This window comes from Epinephelus lanceolatus, chromosome 12, assembly GCF_041903045.1.
Source record: "Epinephelus lanceolatus isolate andai-2023 chromosome 12, ASM4190304v1, whole genome shotgun sequence".
NCBI classification, from domain to species: Eukaryota; Metazoa; Chordata; class Actinopteri; order Perciformes; family Serranidae; genus Epinephelus; species Epinephelus lanceolatus.
Genome location: NC_135745.1, coordinates 17,169,344 through 17,189,454, shown reverse-complemented (window position 1 = coordinate 17,189,454; position 20,111 = coordinate 17,169,344). Strand labels below are relative to the sequence as shown.

Genomic DNA, 20,111 nt, shown 5'->3' with positions numbered 1-20,111 from the left:
ACAAGGGTCCTGGATCCAGGGGGAAAAAAAAAAAAAACGCAGAAAAAGATAACATTGATTACCAAGTGGCCGTCCAGATAATGCCTTGTCAAAAGGTTTGGGTGCAGTTTTCAGAAACTACGGCCATTCTGGTCAAGCCCCACAAAGTAGACGAGCTGGGTTTCAGGTCCGGGAAGATCAGTGGTTTGTGTTTGGTTTCTTAAATTTCCTCCCAGAGCTGCTCTCTGCTGGCGTCAGGGATCGTTATGTGATGTGGTCATTTTGGCAAATTTGTGGATTTGAGGGATAACTGGCACCTAGTTTGCTCTTAGTATGTACTTTCACAGTAAATTATAGTTTATTATTTGTTATGAATTTGTCACCTTGTTTTTTTTTTTTTGTTTGTTTGTTTTTAACTTTAAAGCCTGTTCAAGACCATTAAACCACATTATTCCAGCTGTAACTTTGGATTTATCTTTTAGTGGTTCATGACAGTTTCTTTATTGGCAGGTTGAATTAAAAAAAAAGAAAGAAAACTCCACCACTATCTTGTCCATTACAGTCGCTCTCTTTCTGTCTGCGGGGCTGGGTTGTCTCTGTATTTAGCCAAAACACACTGTCCTGCGGGCCAGGCTGTGCTGCTATGTATAGGCTTTGTTGTGGACAGTATCACTTGACTTGGCCTGGTCTTCCTGTGTTGTTAGCCTCATCTTTCCATAAAACACTGACATAGGCATGAATACACACACACACACACACACACACACACACACACCAGTATGTTGAGGGATAGTTGATGCGTGTGTGTTTGTATGGGGGGGTCTCAGGTCACATGTTGCTGGCCATTGAGCAGAAAAGGGGGTAGAGGGAAGATGGTGGCAGTGGAGAGGCGGGGGCATTAAAACGCTTCACACCGGGGCTCGGGGACATGGGTCACCCAGCTCCACGGGGGATTCTCCCTGAACCAGAGCACTGACAGAAACTCTGGTACCATTAGATTGCTTTCGGAGAGCCACAGCAAACAAATAAACAAACAGGCCTAAATACAAATAAAGCTACAAACAGACTAACGTAGCCAAGAAGTGCACCAAACATTCAATTTTAAGCCAAAACAAACTGCTATGTATCTAGAGACAACACATGTCCATAAACACAGCCAGTTGTGAATATGCACAAAAGTACAAAGACACTGAAAAGTTGCAACAACGCTGGAATAAAGGCTGGAAAACAGTCCTCTCCAATAGACCCGCAACCTTCACACCAACCAACAGCGCCCAGCCTCATGTGCTCATTTGATAATTGGGTTGACTTTTTACAAATAGTGGAGCATCTTTAATTAGCAGTGCAGAGGATCCAATCAATAGTTTCCATATTTTGAGCCGCTCAGGCCAGCATAATGGACTTTCACTTTAGTCTCCGACTGACTGGTGACAGCGCTGTAAAACTCACTGCTGGACACGGCAGCAACACCACCATACTGTTTCCAGACAGTAAAGCTTTATTCTAATGTTTTTGTTAGGGCTCAGTTGTGCTTTATGTTCATTTTGCCTGAGAAAAACTTAAAGTAACAATTCACGACATTAATTTGAAATAAATTTGGGTGGGAACGGAGCATGAGTAGCAATATTCGCCATTGCTGAAAGGAAAGGAAAAAAAAAAACAAAAAACAAAAAAAACACCTTAAAAGGCACACCTCACTCTCCAAAAGATTATTTGGATATCAATTACTCACCCTGTATTGCCTTAATTTCATGAAAAAAATGTTGTTTTTCTCGCATGCCTCCACAAAGAAATGAAGAATCCAAAGACACAGAAAATGCTTAATGAATTGAAGTCATAGGGGTCCACGTTTATTAACAGCAAAACTTTATCAAAACATTTGTTTACAGACTCTCATACGACTAGCAGTAGAATCCAAGTCTCATTTATTCATTTGTATGCTCAGTACTTCCCACATAGGTAGCCCTTTCAAATGGGGAACTAAGCTAAAAGTGAAACTTTTTTATGATCTCTTTAAAGCCAGACTCCACTGACGAAAACAGTAATTTGTGTAGTAATTTCTTGCATGAATCCTGAGAACAAAGAATCCAAAAACTGAGAAAATTCTTTCTTGCTGCCACATTGATCAGTTAGCTAATGTTATTCTATGACATTTAAAGGGGTTAGTTTGGATTCAGCGGTCACATAATACAACAAACACACCACAATTGAGTCAGTGATAAACCAGCAGCTCCTGTGTAAAGTAAAATTACTATTTTTGTTAATGGAGTCTGGCATTAAAAAGAGCATAGATAAGTTTCACTTTCAGTTTAGTTCCCCATCGAAAAGGGCTGTCTGTTTGCCGTTGTTAAACATGGACCCCTATGACTTCAATTCATTAAGAATTTTCTGTCTTCGTTCCCTTTGGAGGAATGCAAGAAAAAAAGTTTTATTCACAATCTCAACGTAAGATGCTGTGAGTAATTAATATACAAATGGTCATTTGGGGGGTGAAGTATTCCTTTAAGTCTGTCAATGTTCAGCGATGGAAAATTGACACCAAACGGCATCACCGTACCGACCACACTGTTTGACAAACAAATGATCTCTGGGGCAAAAACATGACAGTAACAGTAGTGACTGCTTGTTATTAATAAGAACACTGAATTAACAGATTTTAAAATCTTAAAAAAGCATCTAACAATTACTTTAATTGTCGATTAATCCGCCAGTTATTTTCTTCAACACTTGGTCTACAAAATGTCTAAACATACATTTAAAAAAAAAACAAAAAAAAAAACCCCACAATATAAGTTTCCAGAAGCTAAAATAATGGGTTCTTATGTCTTGTTCTGTGCGACCAACAGCCCAAAGACACTCAGTTCAAAATGAACAGAAGTAAGTACCAAATCCTCACACTGGAGAAACTGTGGGGTTTTGTTTTTGTTTTGCTTTTTTGGTTTAAAAAAAATTAATGAAAAATTCTGAAAATAGTTAGTGATTAATTTTCTGTCAATAAATTAATTGATGAAATGACCAAAAACTAGTGCTACTTGGATCATTCATAAAATATATGTCTGAAAAACTGTAATCTAATATTTCAACCGAGAACTTTTCCTTGTTTCATCATCTGTCTTGTCTCACAAAACAAACCCAGTATTCTCACAAAACCAGCCACACTACACATCACATAACACAGACTGTCAGTGGTATTGAGCTGGTACAGCACACACAGCTACGTGCGGCAGGACAGAGTGAAGGTGGAGCTGCGCAGGATCCTGGTCACCTGGTGGAAAGATCTGAGCCCGGAGTTCAACTCATCCATCCAAACAGGAACACTGTGCAGTTTGGGAGATGGATCTGAAACTAGACAAATCCATCAACGGCTCAGTGGGTACTTCCTAAATATAGGAGCAAGAACGGAGACACTCCTGAAAGTCAAACCAAATCTTGTGTAAACAAAAGTGCCTGCTTTATCTCAAGGCCGCCAATTCGCCTTCCAGGGCCGCATCAAGTCATGGTTTTGAAAGGTGTTGTATAAAAATGTGAAATACATTGTAATGCCCTTTTGTCTCTGCTCAGTGTCTACGTGGACCATTACATTACCTCTGCTTAAAATAGACTCATCCCCCAAATTCGAGCTACAGTGGGAGCACTTGGAATCTGTCAGGCCTGAGCTCCCAACTACAGTTCTCACAGTCAAATTGACTTATGGGTTTCTCTAAATAATATTGAAGCACAACATCGATACACTATCTGTCAGCTGCTGAATTAGTCTGTGCCAAAAATAGAGAATGAAATAAAAATAGTCTAATCAACAATATCGAGCAGGTTTTAACTCGGCCGTAAACAACCACAGCCTCCACGTCAAATTAGTTGTTCTGCTTGGAAGCCAATCTGTGACCCAGTGAAAATGAGCTTTTCCTCCTTTCCCCTAATCAAAAGTCAATAACCAATGACTAATATCAGACAGGGGAGGCTACAGTATCAGTGCAGATTGCATAAGCCTGACTGAACCAGGTGGGGATTAGAAATTAACCAGATCCACACAGAAGGAAATAAATTCTCCATTTTAAAAAAAAGTTTTCTGTTTTTAACTTTTATATAAAGATGTTAAAAATACAGATTCTCAGCTGGAGCTTGCACTGTCGAGGCCTCTGTGCTGTTTGTGTAGTTCACAAGCTGGCCTCCGGGTGGCATCCCTTCGCTCCTGCTGCACACAGCCTCTCTTCCACACTGACCCTGCCTGCTTTTAGCAGCTGGGTTCCCATGGCAACCCCAGTCGGTCCATACCACTCCTCTCTCCCTCTCTCCCTCTCTCTCTCTGTGTCATTCTCTCTCTATCCCCCTGTCTCTTCCTAAGCCAGGCCGCACTTGTATCCTTCCATTCCCAGACTCTCCCATACATCAACACAAAGCAGAACCGTGCTCTGTGCTAGCTTTCTACATTGCATGTGTGTCACTGCGTGTGTGTGTCTTTGGTGGGAGGGCACAGCAAATTTAGGCTTATGAAGACAGATTATTTTAGAGTGCCACCGTCTCAAGCACACAACCCAAAATAAGTCACATTTCAGTAAAGGGGAGGAATGTAATGTGTAGTCTGAAGTGTGTGTAAAAAGAGACACAAAGTTACTGTCACAACATGACAGATGAGGCGTCAGTTGTGAAAAATTAGACGCACAGGGTTATATGAGTTGAGAGCTGAACTGTGGGGATAATTGATAAGGATGTTACAAGTCACGGAGCAGTCAATAGGAGTCCCATGAGATGGGCCGCTGTTACGGTAATGCACACTGGAAAATTACTCTTTACGGCCAAGAGGTAACTGCAAACTGTGCTTATGTTGTGACGGCTTTGAAACAACCCTCCACGGAGAAAGCAACACATCCGCAAGCCCCCAAAATAAAAAAATCACAGTGGCTTTATGCACGCTGTCTTGGATGCAGCCAGTCAACAAATTAGCAAGGTAGTTTCTTCTGTCATTACAGCAGCAGATCAGGGGAAATTGATTTCAAGTTATTTGATGTGTTGGTGATAGGATGGATATCTGTACAAAGTAACAAGTGAACAGTGTCATGACTTTGCAGACGAACAGGTGAGAACAGCAGGGTCAGAAGACTCAAGTTCAAACTTATAAAATGCACTGATATACCACTCTCCAGGGAATGTATATGGTGACAACATGAATCATGGCGGCTTTTTGCACACTGGGATGCAGAAAGTCAACAAATTAGCAAGCTAGTTTCTTTTGTCGTTACAGCAGCAGATCAGGGGAAACGGATTTACGGTGATTTGATGTGTTGGCGATAGGTGGGATATCTGTACAAAGTAGTAAGTGTACAGTGTCATGACTTTTCCAACAAACAGGTGAGAACAGCAGGGTTAGAGCCATGCAGGTAATCCCGGTCATCTTGCTGATATACCCCTCTCCGTCATTTCCCTCCACTTCTACACAGCTCTAAAAAAAGTTAAAGATGATGTCAATTACACTGAAATCGTCTTATGTAGTTGTGGGTGATGTTACTTTTAACTCAAAGTCAAGTCATCACTCCTCTCTGAATATATTGGGCTCATGGCACAGAGATACAGGTGGTGTGGATTTCATGTGATAGCAAAATGCTAGTGGAATCCAATGAAAGCACAATTAGCCTAAAAATTGAACCATATGAGCTGTACATCTTTGATGCACAGGGTGACAACATGTACGTGTTGTATGTATGCTGCTGGTTTATATATTTGGTGGTCAATAATTTATAGTTTTCAGTAAAGTCAAACTAAGCATAATAAAAAAAACACACACATATACATTTCTACTATTTCATTATTAATCATTTTAATAATTACTTTCTTGAGTGATCTATAATAGGGATGTTCCTTACAACTAATTTCCCTGATGTTTAAAAGAAGTTAAAACTTCGACAAGTTAACTGGTCTAAAAGTAAGAAAACACAACAGTCAAAACTGAGCACAATTTAATCTATAAGGTCAAATATTTTCTGAAAAAAATAAAAATAAATAAATAAATAAATAAAAATTTTTTTTGCATATATGAGAGCCATTTTTAATCACATTTTTCCTTTACCGAATTGTATTTTAAATTAAATGTGTGGCACTTTGCACTGTGCATTGTGAACACTGCAAATTATCACACAAAACATATTGTAACAAGAACTCACTAAATAAAAGTTGAAAAAATAACATTTATTGAAACAATATTCTTTTGGACAATTTTCACTGGTTGAACGCAATAATTTGAAATAATAATAATAATTTTAATAATAAGTTTAACTGCTTAGTATTTCTGGTGCTGACTGGTAAGGGTAGTAATATTCAATCGACCAGCCGAATAACCGCGCACATCCCTAGTCTTTAAAATGTCTTTATAATAGTGTCAAATACACATCTCAGTTTCTTAACGCCCAAGGTAATCAGAGTCGTTGTTTTGTCTGACCCACACTCAAAAACCCAAATATATGTAGTCTGGAATCACGTACAACGCAGATAAGCACCAAATCCTGACAATCAAGACGATGGAATGAGGGACTATTTGGCATTTCTGCTTGAGAAATAACTTAAATGATTTGTTTGTTACCTAAATAGTTGCAGATTCATTCTCTGTTGATGGACTAATCGATGTTGTTTAAACTCGAGTTTCCGGTGTTAGTGCTTCGACAGACACAGAAAGACAAATTAGCAAGTAACAAATGACACAAAGGAACATGTAAGTTACATTACGCCTTTGTTTAACCTGTAGCAGCTGAAAAAACACAATAGGTGTGGACTGGAATTAAATTTCTAAGTAAATATTGTTTTAGAGTACAGTATCGCTCTGAAGAACCGCGACGGCATACAAAGACGAACCGGATGTTCCCTTGACATGGCATATTGTTTTGTCAGGATACTTTAAGATGGGCTCCTTATCTATCTGGTCAGTGCAGAGAAGCTGCAGAATCCCAGGTTAAGAATGCCTACAACAATAAATCATCCAACCAAACCGCCCAACCATGGCTTGTGCTGGAGCCAAATGTTTACTTAAGTTAGCCTCCGAGCTACCTCCTTCAGCCTGGCCTGATGAAACAGCCAACAGCTCAAACTGTCTGGGCAAACAAACCGCTGTGACAGAAAAATATAAAAGGTTTCTATAAATAGCTCCATGCCCCCCTCTGACCACATTCCACAGGAGGTGAAAGTTGAGGCTTGTTTGACTAGTGGCCGAGGTGGAGGGAGACCTTTTTGCCTGGGTGTGGCTGCTGGACACCGCTAACTGCTAGCCTCAGTGCTAGCCAGGCCTGCAGGCTGCACAACCTGAGCTACAGCACACAGCCAGGCCCAACTCTGAGCAGGCGCTGGGAGTTTGAAAGCCCCCATGTGATACAAAACATGCTAATGTCAATGCTAAACACACGTGGTCATGTGCTTTCTGATGGATTTTGCATGGCTCCAAGTCTGCTGCTGCTCACTCTGATAGGCCGGCTTGGCAGCAACAGGGAGAGAGTGTGGAGCTGGGAGCCCCTGTCATGATTAGACAGCAAAATGTCTCCTCGCGTGTCAAACCCTGCTTTGATCAATTCAGCCCCCCCCCCCCCCGTCTCTAGCAGTGGCAGAAATGGTTGAGCTATGTATGTGTGTGTGTGTGTGTGTGTGTGTGTGTGTGTGTGTGTGTGTGTGTAGTAGGGGAGACAGAGTGAGCAGGGAAGCATATGGGTGCATTCATACACTCGCAATGATTTGTTTTATGTCAGGGCATTAAGAGAAGAGAAGGTATGGCCAGGCAGTACGTAGTCGCTCACACACACACACACACACACACACACACACGCACACGCACACACACACACAAAACCAACACAGAGGCGTTTTGTGTCTCACCTTCTGCTACTGACCTTCCCTTTGTTTACAGCGCATTGCCGGGATACTCCCTTTGATTCGGCTGCGCACACGTGACCCTCCGCCAGTTTCTGCTCTGCAGTGCTGCTGCTAAAAATAGCCTCAGCTTGCCCTGGCTCCACAGCTAGTTTACATAAGCTCTAAGGGGGGTGGGGGGTGGAAGGGGAGGGGGAGAAAAGGGAGCGACAGAGGGGGGAGAGAGAGGAGGGGGAGCCTCTGTGAAGAGAGAGAGAAGGAGAGAGGAGGAAGAGGAGGAGGAAGGGGGGGGGGGTGTCTATGGACGACCATTCCACAATCTCTGAGAAGGGAACCTGCAGCGCCACTGCTGTCCTCCAGCAGTCTGTGCCTTTACACTCCTGGTCAACAGCAGAGTGTGTGTGAGTGTGTGTGTGTGTGTGTGTGTGTGAGCGAGAGAGAGAAAGGTATGTGTGTGTACTGTATGTGTGTAGTCGGCACACAGTAACAGACTCGCAGATATCCGCCATTCACCAGCCTCGCTCTGTGTCTCTGTCTGTCCTTTAAAATGGACGCACATTTTAACCCAAAAATAAAAATCTATTTATAGGTACAATTCCCCTTCTTTAAGTGGAACATAAATTCCCATTTCTCTCTGCAGCACTGTTCATGTTAAACATTCAGAGAGACAAAACACTTAACATGAACCTACAAACAATTGCAACACGTCAGTTTTGCTAATTTTTGTAAACTGAGATCCAACACGTTCACAGGAAAAATTGTGGTGTTTTGAGTTTGATACAGATTTAGATTTTCAAAATGTATATTGTTTTTCAATGGCTGGTTTCAAATGTGATCCAACTCATTGACTAAACTAAATACAGGCTGTCAGAGCCTCTGGTCTCTAGAAACAAAATAAAAACACACTGCCAGTGTAGCTAATCTTGTGACATGTAGCATGCTATGCTGGGCAGCTTTAGGCTCTCTTAACTGTTTCCAAATGCCCAAGCAGGATGAGAGCTTTCTAAAAAACCGACATCTACGACTTGAAACTTCAAACAACATCCACAGTACTTTAAATCACTTACCTAATGGACAGAGAAAGCCATTAACAGCTACAGTGACACTAAATCTCGAGCCCTGCTGCTAAACATGAGCACGTTAAATGTTGGGCTTTATACACACACACACACTTTGGAAAATGCTTCATATAGGGAACAACATGTGTTCTGCAACATCCTCTCTGCTGCTGTCGCTTTCTGGCCTCAAGAGAGGACTGAACAGATAGACTGAGAGAGACGGAGAGAGAGCAAGAAGGACAGTGGGAGAAAGAGGGAGAGAGTTGGTCCCACAGGGGGCTCTAACAACCTTAAGGACAGTGGTTTGTGTAGATGGAGTCCCACTAAGCTTCCAGTAGATCAGATTCTACAGTTCAGCTCAAAACCACTCCTTCCTTTTCCTCAGAAATCATGCACACGAAGCACACATCTACACACATCTACACACCCGCAGATAAATTCAAACAAACAAACACACACACACTTCCATAGTGCCCCCTTTGATTATTTCTCAGTCAGCTGACAGCAGGGTCATCTGATTTTAGCAAGCGACACAAAGGTTTTTGTTAATCTGGATTAAGGCCTGTTGCGACTCTTTTTATGAGGAAAGTATATATTTGCTTACGATCGGTGTAGTAGTAATTATAATTTGGAATGGGCAGTAGTAAAAATTTTATTTTTTGTTAAAAGGCAAGATGAAAAAAAAAACATGAACACAGAATTTACTAAAATATAAAAAGATTTAAGAAACCGAACTGAAACTATTTAGGCTATTTTTAAGAGTTTGTTTACTGGAAGTGGCTGAAGCACTCAACAACTAAAACACGAGGATACTGAAAAATGAGGATTACTTTAAAATGCCTTCAAAAGCACTTTTACTGGCTAAATATGAGCTTTAATTTTTTCTCTTAACTTTGTTTGACTTTTTAGAGCAAATTGCCTCTATCAGCCATTATTTCTGTTTTAAGACCAAAGTCGTGACACTTAATGTATGATCACACCACAAATTATAAGTTGTTTTTGTTCTCTTAAAAGAACTTAAAAGCTAACGTATCTTAGTTTCTCCCTTTGCTCCATACCTGGCCATCACTGCCATTTGGTATGGAGTCTTCTGCTTGTCCCTACAGACTGTGATTATCTTATAGACTCTCTGCTTCATGCTTTTTAGATGCAGAAATTCAAACTGTGACTTCAGATTTCACTCCCAAACAATGCAAGCTTTAAACAATGCAGTGCACAAAGGTTTAACACAGTTTCAAAAGACGCTCTGGCTGCAGTGAGACAAACATCCCAGTAAAAAAAGTGTCTCATGTGTTAAAAATAACCTGATAACCAATCTGAAACAAGTTATTACACTGAAATATAAACACACTGCTCCGTTCAGACATGTAAGAGGAGCCCAGACCCTGTCACAGTCAGCCTCATCTGTTGGTGTTATACTGTGTAACATCAAAGCAGTTAAAACATTAAGAAATGAAGCAACTTATTGGTGACTGGAAAAAGCAGCAGTGACATGCAGCCGGTGTATAAATATCGCTCTCTCGGGCTCTTCCGTGAACAGAAGAGGCTCCTTATTGAGGAGAGCCACTGTTTGCGAAGCGTAGCCCCTCTGTTTCTGTAGGCCCTTCAGGGGCCGGGGCTGGCTGACAATGCCGGCCATTCTTAGCACTTTACTGCCCCAGATGACTGTGTCAGTGGCCCCCAGGCTGGTGACAGAGTCCCGTGACCAGCACTACACCCCAGCCCCAACCCCAGCCCCAGCCTAGGCCAAGAACCAGACCCAGCCTTATGTCTATCCACAGTCCCATCTCCGGGACCGCGGGACTGCTGCGGATCTGTCCCGTCCCAGCTGTGCCTCTACATCCTACAGAGCTTTGCATCCCCATATGATGATACTTGCAAATCTAGACATTTGTGGTTCATCAAGTTTTGTCAAGCAAAAAAGTTCTATTTATCACTTTTTAAACCCTGAGAACTGCAGATGAAAGTTTCGGAAGGTTTTGGATGTATTTAACTCTATTCTTTGTCCAATGATGGAAATTAAAACCTTCTCCTAAGAGGGGGGTTGAAACAGGGTGCTCCAAGTCCCTAAATTCTGTGTTGCAGAGATACAACGATTAGTCGATTAATTATTAACAAACAGAACAGTAATTGGCAACTATTTTCATAATCAGTTGATTGTTTTGATTCCAGCGTCTCTTATTTGAGTATTTGCTGCTTTTCTCAGTTTTTTGGTGTAAAATAAGTATCTTAAGGTTTTGTTCTGCTGGTCAGACAAAACAAGACATTTAAATACATCGACTTGCACTCTGAGAAACTGTGATAGACTTTTAACAAAGTTATGGCACATTTCAGACTTCAGATATCCAAAACAGATTTACCAGAGGGTTTTCATGTCAAAATGTTGCAACTATTTCAGTTCCAGCAGGAGGCGGGAAATGTTTTTTGTGATTAACACCTTTTAAATTGTGTGATGATGACACCCATTTTCCTCCCCACCCTGAAAAGCCCCACTTTTCTTCAGTATTTGGTTGTTGCCCCGTGTATTTAATCTTCATTAGGATCGATGGTGGTAGTGCCAAAAAAGTGTGAATGTCTGTGGACGGCTGAAGCAAGAACAATCTGATATTTGTCTCAGTATGAAGGGTGAGTCAGGGCCAAGTCTTGTCTTCCTGTATGTTTTGAATTCATGTGTCTACTGGTGTGTGTATGTGTGTTTGGTGTGATTACCATAAAATCTAGATGGGATTGTGGGGATTAATAACTGTAGAGGGATGATCATTTGGATTACAGACACAGGATCGTAGGGCTGCTACTAGCAATTATTTCTATTATCAATTAATCTGCCACTTATTTTGCTGATTAATGGTTGCATCATCTGGTCTATTATATATCAGAAAATGGTGAAAATGCCTAACTCAATTTACTAAACCCCAAGGTGACATCTGCAAATTGTTTGTCTTGTGTGTTTAGTTGTCCAAAACCTAAAGATATCCAGTGTACCATCACATAAGACAACGAAAAGCATCAAATCTTCACAACTGAAAAGCTGGAATTACGACCAGTTGGGAATATTTGTTGAATTGCTTTATAGATAGTAAGTAGTTGCAGATATTTTTTGTTGATCAACTACGCAATTAGTTTAATAATTGCCTAGTCAAAGCTCTAAAGTTTTTATATAGTGGCATGTCTGTATATTAACTTCTGTTAAATTCATCCAGGACACATGAAACTCTTCTTATTTGAATCACTTATTTTAATACAGACCAATACTAAAATCATACTGATGAACTACAATGACCACAATGCACTGTGCCTTAAACAAAAGCATGGTGTTTCCAAAATAGCCAGTGGTCTTTTGACTCAAAGTGATCAAACAAGGCCACTCCAAGTGTTTACAAGGTTCGTCATTTTAAATCACAAAAAAATATAAATTAAGCAAATACATTTACAGCCTCTAAGGCACATTGTGCTCCTGTACCAAACCCAGCATCAGCTCCACCTCTGTCCCAGGCCTCATTCTCACTGCAGGAATAAACCCCTGCTGTATCGCTCAGCTGTTTCATAGCCTCATTTCTTCAGTTGCACTCCCAGACTCCAGCTCCATTCAGGCCAGCTCTCCTCTGGCCCAGTCCCTGCTGCTGCTGCAGCCTGGCCTTTCAGCCACTGAGCACACCAACACAGGGAGAGCTCCAGACCAGACCAGACAGCATCTTACACTGGATAACAATCATCCACTACAGAAAGAAATTCCTTAGTGTATGAATTATGTTATGAATTGTGTCGTATTTGCTAGAGGACTGCAACAAATACTCGTTGCAGAAAACAAAGCAGGAGGGCCGGGAGTTTGGATTTGCGTGAGAAAAAGTGTTTGATTTTGCCGTTGACACATCCAAGGCATTGCAATGGAACCAGCCGGCCGCAGCTGAAAATAGCTCATAATCAATCAACTGGCAGACACATATCTGTGCTCTTAAAACGTATAAATGTGCGATGCAGAGGGCGGATCAATGGGTGACAGGATTCCACAAGCATCGATATGGACATGCTCTTTGGCATAACAAGTGCTCGCCATCGGCCCATACTTATTTCCTGTGACTCTATCCAATGGGTCGTCCGGCGTTAGGCCTGCTGGAAAAAATATCTGCCAGTGTAGCAAGGTCTGTGAAGGACAACACAGATGGAACGGCCGAGGTGTATAATCTGCCTTCACAACACCTAAATATGACAAACAGCTGTATCTTGATCTTGTTTGGTGGTTTTTACGACAGTGTATCTACTGTGTTCGACTGTTAGCATGTAAGGTTGCTGCCTGCCAATCTGTTCCTTCCACAAACAGCCACTTGTCGGCCAACTTCCTCTTTAATTTACACTCAGAGTAACTGAAAGCACTCTTATCACATTTGTGATCTAAGACATAGCCTACAACATGAGCACAAGTCTGTGGAAACACAAAAAACATAACAGAGGGCAGGTGCAGAGAACAAAAAGTAGAAGATGAAATGAAAGCTTCCTGGACTGACTATAGGATTATAAGAGCAGGTTGAGTTAGTGCTAGCTCAAAAGTAGCTAGCACTAGCATGAAAGGGGCAAGCAAACAGACAGGCCTATATAGTCTTGAACCTAGAGGAACAGCCAAATCAATACAACAGACATTCCCAAACAATATAAAGTTTGTTTAAATATAGCCCGAGTCCAACGTTATGACCTCTGCTCCCTTCATTTCAGCCCAGTTGGCTGCTGAGGCCGTCTGCCAGTGTTTAACTACTTCCAGGACAGTTGCTGAGAACATTCAGTATAGCTGAGTGGTCAAAACAACAATAGGTGTATGCGTGTGTGTGTGTGTGTGTGTGTGTGTGTGCGGGCCTTTAAACACAGACAGGTCTGCTGCCATGTAGGACAGAGTATCTATGAATGCCCTCCATCCACACAGTTCATACAGAGGTTAAAACTAAGAGAGGAACTAAGTGAGAGGTCACGCAGTCTGACAAATTCCAGACATCAATCAAACACACTGACAATAGGGGCATATTGTGATGTCTCTACCGAACAGTGAGATTTCAATATGAATTGCAAATGTGGAAACAGTTTTTTCCTGTTCCAAAAATCATGGTAGGTATTGAGATAGATTTATTGTACTTCAAGTTGAATTTTTAGTAAAGTCACAGCACTACATCACACATTCGCTCTCCTATGGAAAAGGAAAAGCACTTGAGCGACGAAACACAACAAGAAAAACACAGGATTACTGACAAATAAAAGTAAAAGACAACACACTAGAACCGCACAATTATTAACCACATCAAAACTGAAATCGCAGTTTGAACATTTGTTCACAAAACTTATCATCATCTTTCACCTCCTTTACACACCAGTAAAATACATTAGTTAGCTTGTTGAAAATTTATTGGCCAAATATACAACTGCTCACATGCTGCCAGCCAATCAGGAGCAGCAATGTAACAGCCAGAGAGGCAGTGATAGGAGGACAGCAAGAAGGGCAGGAGGGAGAAGCAATCCAAGAATGAATGACACTGAAGAGGAAAGGGGTTGGAAACAGAGAGCACAATTGGGACTTATAATTAAGGTTAAAGCATCAGCCATCCTGCAATATTTTGGATTTGGAAGAGTTGGTGTATCACAACCTCCTTGCAAACAAAATGTTGGCTACTTACAACATGAGGACAGAAAGTTCAGGCAATAAATGCATTCCAACACCAGAGAAGTCATAAATAAAGCACTGTATTTAAAAACTGTCTTCATTTCACTCTGTTGATGTTTACAGCTATTTACAAGCCTCAGTAGTTTAGGTTATTGAAATATAAATATTCTTGCTTATATCAACGATCAGTGGACCAAGGCATTTGCAGAGTTTTGACAAGGACATTTGGGGAAAAAGATTTTAAATGTTTATTTAAACCACAACATTATGTGCTAGTATGATACTGGATGAGTGACTAAAATAAACACTAGATGCTTTTTTACATATTGTGCAGTCGTCCCGCACAGACACAGACTGACTCAGAGCAGCAAAGACAAACACTTCGACTGTAACAGCTCCACCTTACAGATTCATGTGACTCTCCAACCATCACCTGACTATCTCTCTCCTTTCTATGGAAGCTGCTTTCAGACAGGGCAACCAGGGGGAGACTTGACCTGAAGTCAAATTTATGTTCGAGAAACGGAAGACATTCACGAAGAGAGTATAGAGACTGTTTGTCTGCGTGCTTTCCCATCTCTGAAACATCTCGACACTGCGTCCATGTAACGCGGGCTCACAGATCGCTGACAACAAGACAATATCTCCGGTCACTGATAGAGTGTGCCTCAGAGCGAACCCAAAGCGATAAAGGGAACCAACCTTTGGGATGGGAGGGGACAACTTCCAAGCATGCTGCACCCCTGCGTCTGTACCATGTACATGTCCTGATATTTACATGTGAATCCAGAGGTGAGTCAGAGAGGAAGCGGAACGAGAGCGCTGTAATCAGTGAGTCACTTTGCATATCCAAACTTCCTTTTACAGGCGAGACAGGGGCCCTCTACTGTGTACAACCAGCACCCTATGGTGGCCCAAGGTAAAAGGGGAGCCTTCTAAACAATCTGGGGCACCGTGCAAAGAGGCATCGGTTTCTGCACCTTGCCACATTGCAGTTATCAGGATTTCCTAACTACAGTATCTGGAGTACAATTGTATTAGGAAAAACGATACAGATTGTAGCCAAAATCAGATCATGACCCACATAGCTTTTGTCCAGCCTCAGAGACACTGAACTTGAGTCCATCAACCCCGCAGGTAGGTTATTACCATCACCAACGCTGAAACGAGAGATCCTAATTTAAACTACAGCAGTATTATATATTTGCATGTGTTTGCAGACACATTTTACATCAATACAATCCCAATGAATTGGGCATTGTGATACAGGCTTTGCATATTGCCATGGTGAGATGTGAAACACAATAACGTGAGGAGATATATGTATAATTTTCCAATGCAAGGACCAATGCAACTGCCGCTCGCCTTGCCACACCCAGAGCAAACATATCTTGGTCATATTCATATATGACATGACACCAGCACACACCGCAGAGCATACACCTCAAACAGAACACAAAGAGGACAGACAGACAGAGCAGGGATGTGACAACAGTTTACAGGCAGTAAAAAAATAGCTCACTATATGATAGCTGCACAAATAACTGATTACATAATGTATGTAGTTGTAAAAAAATCTTCTGCAAACTTGCTAGTATGCGAAGCTGAAAATCACACCACAAAATGTCTTTTAATGTTTGAACTCACTATTGTGCACAGTCGATGAGCTGGTACTCATTGGACCTCTCAAAGCATGCCTTCACTCCTTCGTCATCCCACAGCTTCTTTGCGTGATCAAAGAACTCCTGAGGAAAGGAAACAAAAAAACAGCAGTTGAAAATAACATATTGAACATTAAAAGACTTGAAGTAAAATGCTATGATGGGACGAACAGGGGTCTTGGATTCATTCATGGTGGTACTGTTGAAGCACACAACAAAAAGTTCTCCTCTTTTGTGAGTTTTGTAGTCCACTTTTAATTATGTAAATGATTCTTGAAAGTATGATCTGAGTGTTAAGATGGTCATTAAAGGAAGTTTACTTTATTTAGATGTCCACACAAATGCAAAACAATGCCAACTTAATTGCCAGTATCTATCTGTGTCACCTTAGCAGACTTTTTCAATACTTACTATAGAAAATACAGGTAAGTATAGGTATGGATACAATAAATTAAGACAAACTATTGTGCAGACTTTTAGTAAATCCAAACTTGTACATTGAAAACGCAACTTTAAGCCATTGAAACTCGTGCTGCCATGACAACTGGATAGCTAAATAAACAAACACATGAAAGGGAAATTCTATTGCCTATTTTATATACACATTTATCCAAAGAGAAATAATTGGTCAGTTACACGCAATACATACAGCCAATACATACATACATACATACATACATACATCAGCCCAGCAGACACTGACTTCTACTTGATCTGTTTAGTTAAAGCAGCCGGGTGCAGGACTGCCGTTCACAGTAAGCGCAGAGATAAGTAGAATGTCTTACTCAACAAGTATTAGTATTGTATTTCACTTAAAGGTATGGCTCAACATTTTGGGACAAGCGCTTATTTGTTGTCTTAACAGGATTTCCATGTGTGTGTAATGCATTGGGAGCTGGAGTAGGGATATGTTTAGCCTAGCTTAGCATACTAACTGTAGGCAGGGGGGAGCAGCTAGCCTGACTGTCTGAAGTGAAAAAATACTACTACCCAACACGTGCTATAACTACTTCCTGGTGAACAATAGCAACCAGAGACGCTGCACAAACATGCTGGTGGATATATGAACTGTTGTTCGTCAAGAAATAGTCCCAGCATGTTGTGTATGGATTAAACCAACAAGACAGAAGCTTCAACTACGTACTTACAACACAGACATCCATCAACATAAACATCAATATTTCTCCTCTAACTCTCTTAAAGAAAGCAAACAAGACTATTTCCATTATGGTTAAGTGTTCCTTTAACATTTATAAGTCATATTAACAGATAAGTAGAATGATCTGTGCTGAAATCTACTAAACTCAGAGACTCAGTTATAAATGGTCATATGGATGCTCTTCAAAGTGCTGGCCACTTTTTCTGAATATTAACAGCTTCTCACATATTGGCGCTGTTTATACCTGGTATTAAAATGTGTTTTGGGTGATCTATCATGAGCAGACAGTGCGAATTACAAATGATGCATCGTGATCCGAGCACTCAAACCACTTGCCGAGGTGGTCTGGGATGCATTTGACCACATATCTTTTGTACTGTGAACACTAATACGTCCTGATGTGTCCCCAAGAACGACTACGTCATCAGTGCAGGACATGGTGGATGCTTTGGTGACAGCGCACTAAAGCTAACTTACTCATTTTAGTGTTGCCTGACCATCCTTTGTTTTGTTTTATGGAGGGAGACGTTGAATTCTGCTGACAGTGATATCTCCATCTGTACTGACACAACTACAAACGTGACTAGCAAGCATGCTACAGTGCCGGGCAGTATTAAAATCTGAACACAAGTGGTCAGCTGGAAAGGCATGATAGGCACAGGTGTGAACAGGAGCTGTCCATTTCTGTTCGGATCACCAAAATGCATGCTAATACCAGTTCTAAACAGGCTTACTGCCTTTCTAAGGAAGACAGAGTCACCTCAAAGTTAAAGTAATACCATTCTCATAATGCCATGACAGCATAACTGTAGGCCATTCTGTAAAAAGTATTTGAATGCAGCACTGCATCAAGAATCTACGAAAGTGAAAGCAGAAATACTGGTTTCGTATTTCCACGAAAAATACAAGGAAAAGCTATTTACAGTAGCAGAAGGAGCTGATGTGAGCTCTCATTCACTTCCTCGATACAGAATTGAATTTCAGCGTATGACTTCCTGGTCACAAGCTCTCTTCTCTTAACTGTAAGCTTAAGCAACAAAAGTGGTACACTTTGATGACACAGCTTAATTGTGGTTGAGATTAGTCTTGTCGAAAATATCAGTTTATCAATACAATACTCATTTTTGGCAGTATTGATACAGTGGTACCAGCTGGACCTTCTCGCTCTCTCTAATAGTTAATATTTACTACAGTCATTTTGCTTTTCTCTGCTGCTAATAAAAAAGAAAAGTCATCGCTTTCATGAGATAGCCTTGTTATATTTCAGTTCAATTTCAAGTGAATTATCTTTAAATTTAAAAAAAATAAATAAATAAATTATGTTCCCAGTGTCAATTTTTTTCCCCATGGTATCAAAAATTGTATCAAATATCAATATTTTTCTTGATATTGCCACAAAGTTAGAAATTCTGCTATTGTGACTACAGAAACAGTTAATTACAGCTCTAACACTATACAAATATAGCCTCTACAGTCCTGCTGTTCAAACCCCAGCCATTGGCATGATGTAAATAACGATACATGTCTCAGTAGGAGCTCATCTTATCAATGACTTTGAGACATTTCCCAGGACTCTCTGTATGCCCTAAACAAAGATGATTGGGCTAATATCCCTTGTCGCCTCCTGTGCACATGTCTTTCAGATGGGCTCCTCCTCTAGCCTGGAACCACCACATGACTCTCTGCACTCAGCACTGGCTCTGCACTCTGACTGGGGAGAGGGTGAAAGTAGCCCCGAACCAGAGCGAGCGAGGGAGAAGGAGCCTGATAAATGATCACATGGTCCGGGAGATCTCCTCTCGGCAGATCCGGTGATTAAGTTCAACATGGAGGAAATCCACTGATCCAGTCCGCAGATGTCTCACAGAGAGAGAGACGTTAATATTTGTTTACTTTTTTGGTTACAGATGAATATAGGCTCACACTTCAGGCACAAGTCAGGAATAACCCTAACAAGGATGCTATCATGTTAGGTGTGTTTGAGTATCATACCAAAGTATGATACTTTAACACATTATTTTTAATTCTACAACCATAGATCAATTTTGCGTTTACCTGCTGCACCAAACTCTTGATTAACAAAGAAAATGGGGCCATATTTGCTTTCTTGCCTGTATTTGCTTCCACTTCTGTTACAGTCAAACTTTAACACCGACCTCAACTAGTATCAATAAGATTCAACAGCGCTGATTACATTCTTCTGATATTAGTTCTGCAGGTCTTGACATTTTTTTTTACCAGTAGACATTGAGGGGCTTAAAAACCCAAAGAAGGGCCCAACAAAGCTAGCAAGCATTGGGACTGGATGGAGGGAGGACGAGGGGTAGAGGGTGGAAGGGGCAGAGAGAGGGGAGGGGGGGCAGAGTATGGTCCTCAGGGCTCTTTTCCACAGAGGCGTGTGACACTGGGCCTTTGAATAAATGCAGTGTGTGCTGCAGTGCCCTACAGAGGAACTGATAACACAGAAAGAGACCAGGAGGGAATTTGCTTTAACACAAGCTTTTTTTTTTTAACTCTTTCCTGTGCCTTTTCCAGTCCACTTCCACACCCCCTCCACCACCAGCAATGAGATGCTGATTCTCTGGTGGCTCGGCGAAGACCAACTCTCAGTTCAGCCTAAGTTTCAATGTTAATCAAGTTGTGTGTGTGATGTAATATTTCACTTGAATCATATAGGTCAGGCTGACACAGGGAACAAAATGGCCTAAATCTGATTCAACTTAGCAAAACAAAGTTGTGGAGCAAATGGCTTGCATCTTCCGTCGCGAGGG

The 20,111-nt window shown here is 41.2% G+C and overlaps 1 protein-coding gene across 2 annotated transcripts in view; it reads right to left on the bottom strand.

Moving 5' to 3' along the window:
* gnal2 (guanine nucleotide binding protein (G protein), alpha activating activity polypeptide, olfactory type 2) overlaps positions 1-20,111 on the bottom strand; it is a 53,870-nt gene that overhangs the window by 12,699 nt on the left and 21,060 nt on the right. For both annotated transcript variants that reach the window (XM_033650911.2, XM_033650912.2), the window contains exon 5: positions 16,168-16,265. In XM_033650911.2, the coding sequence (XP_033506802.1) occupies positions 16,168-16,265 (98 nt within the window). The remainder of the gene's footprint in view (positions 1-16,167; positions 16,266-20,111) is intronic.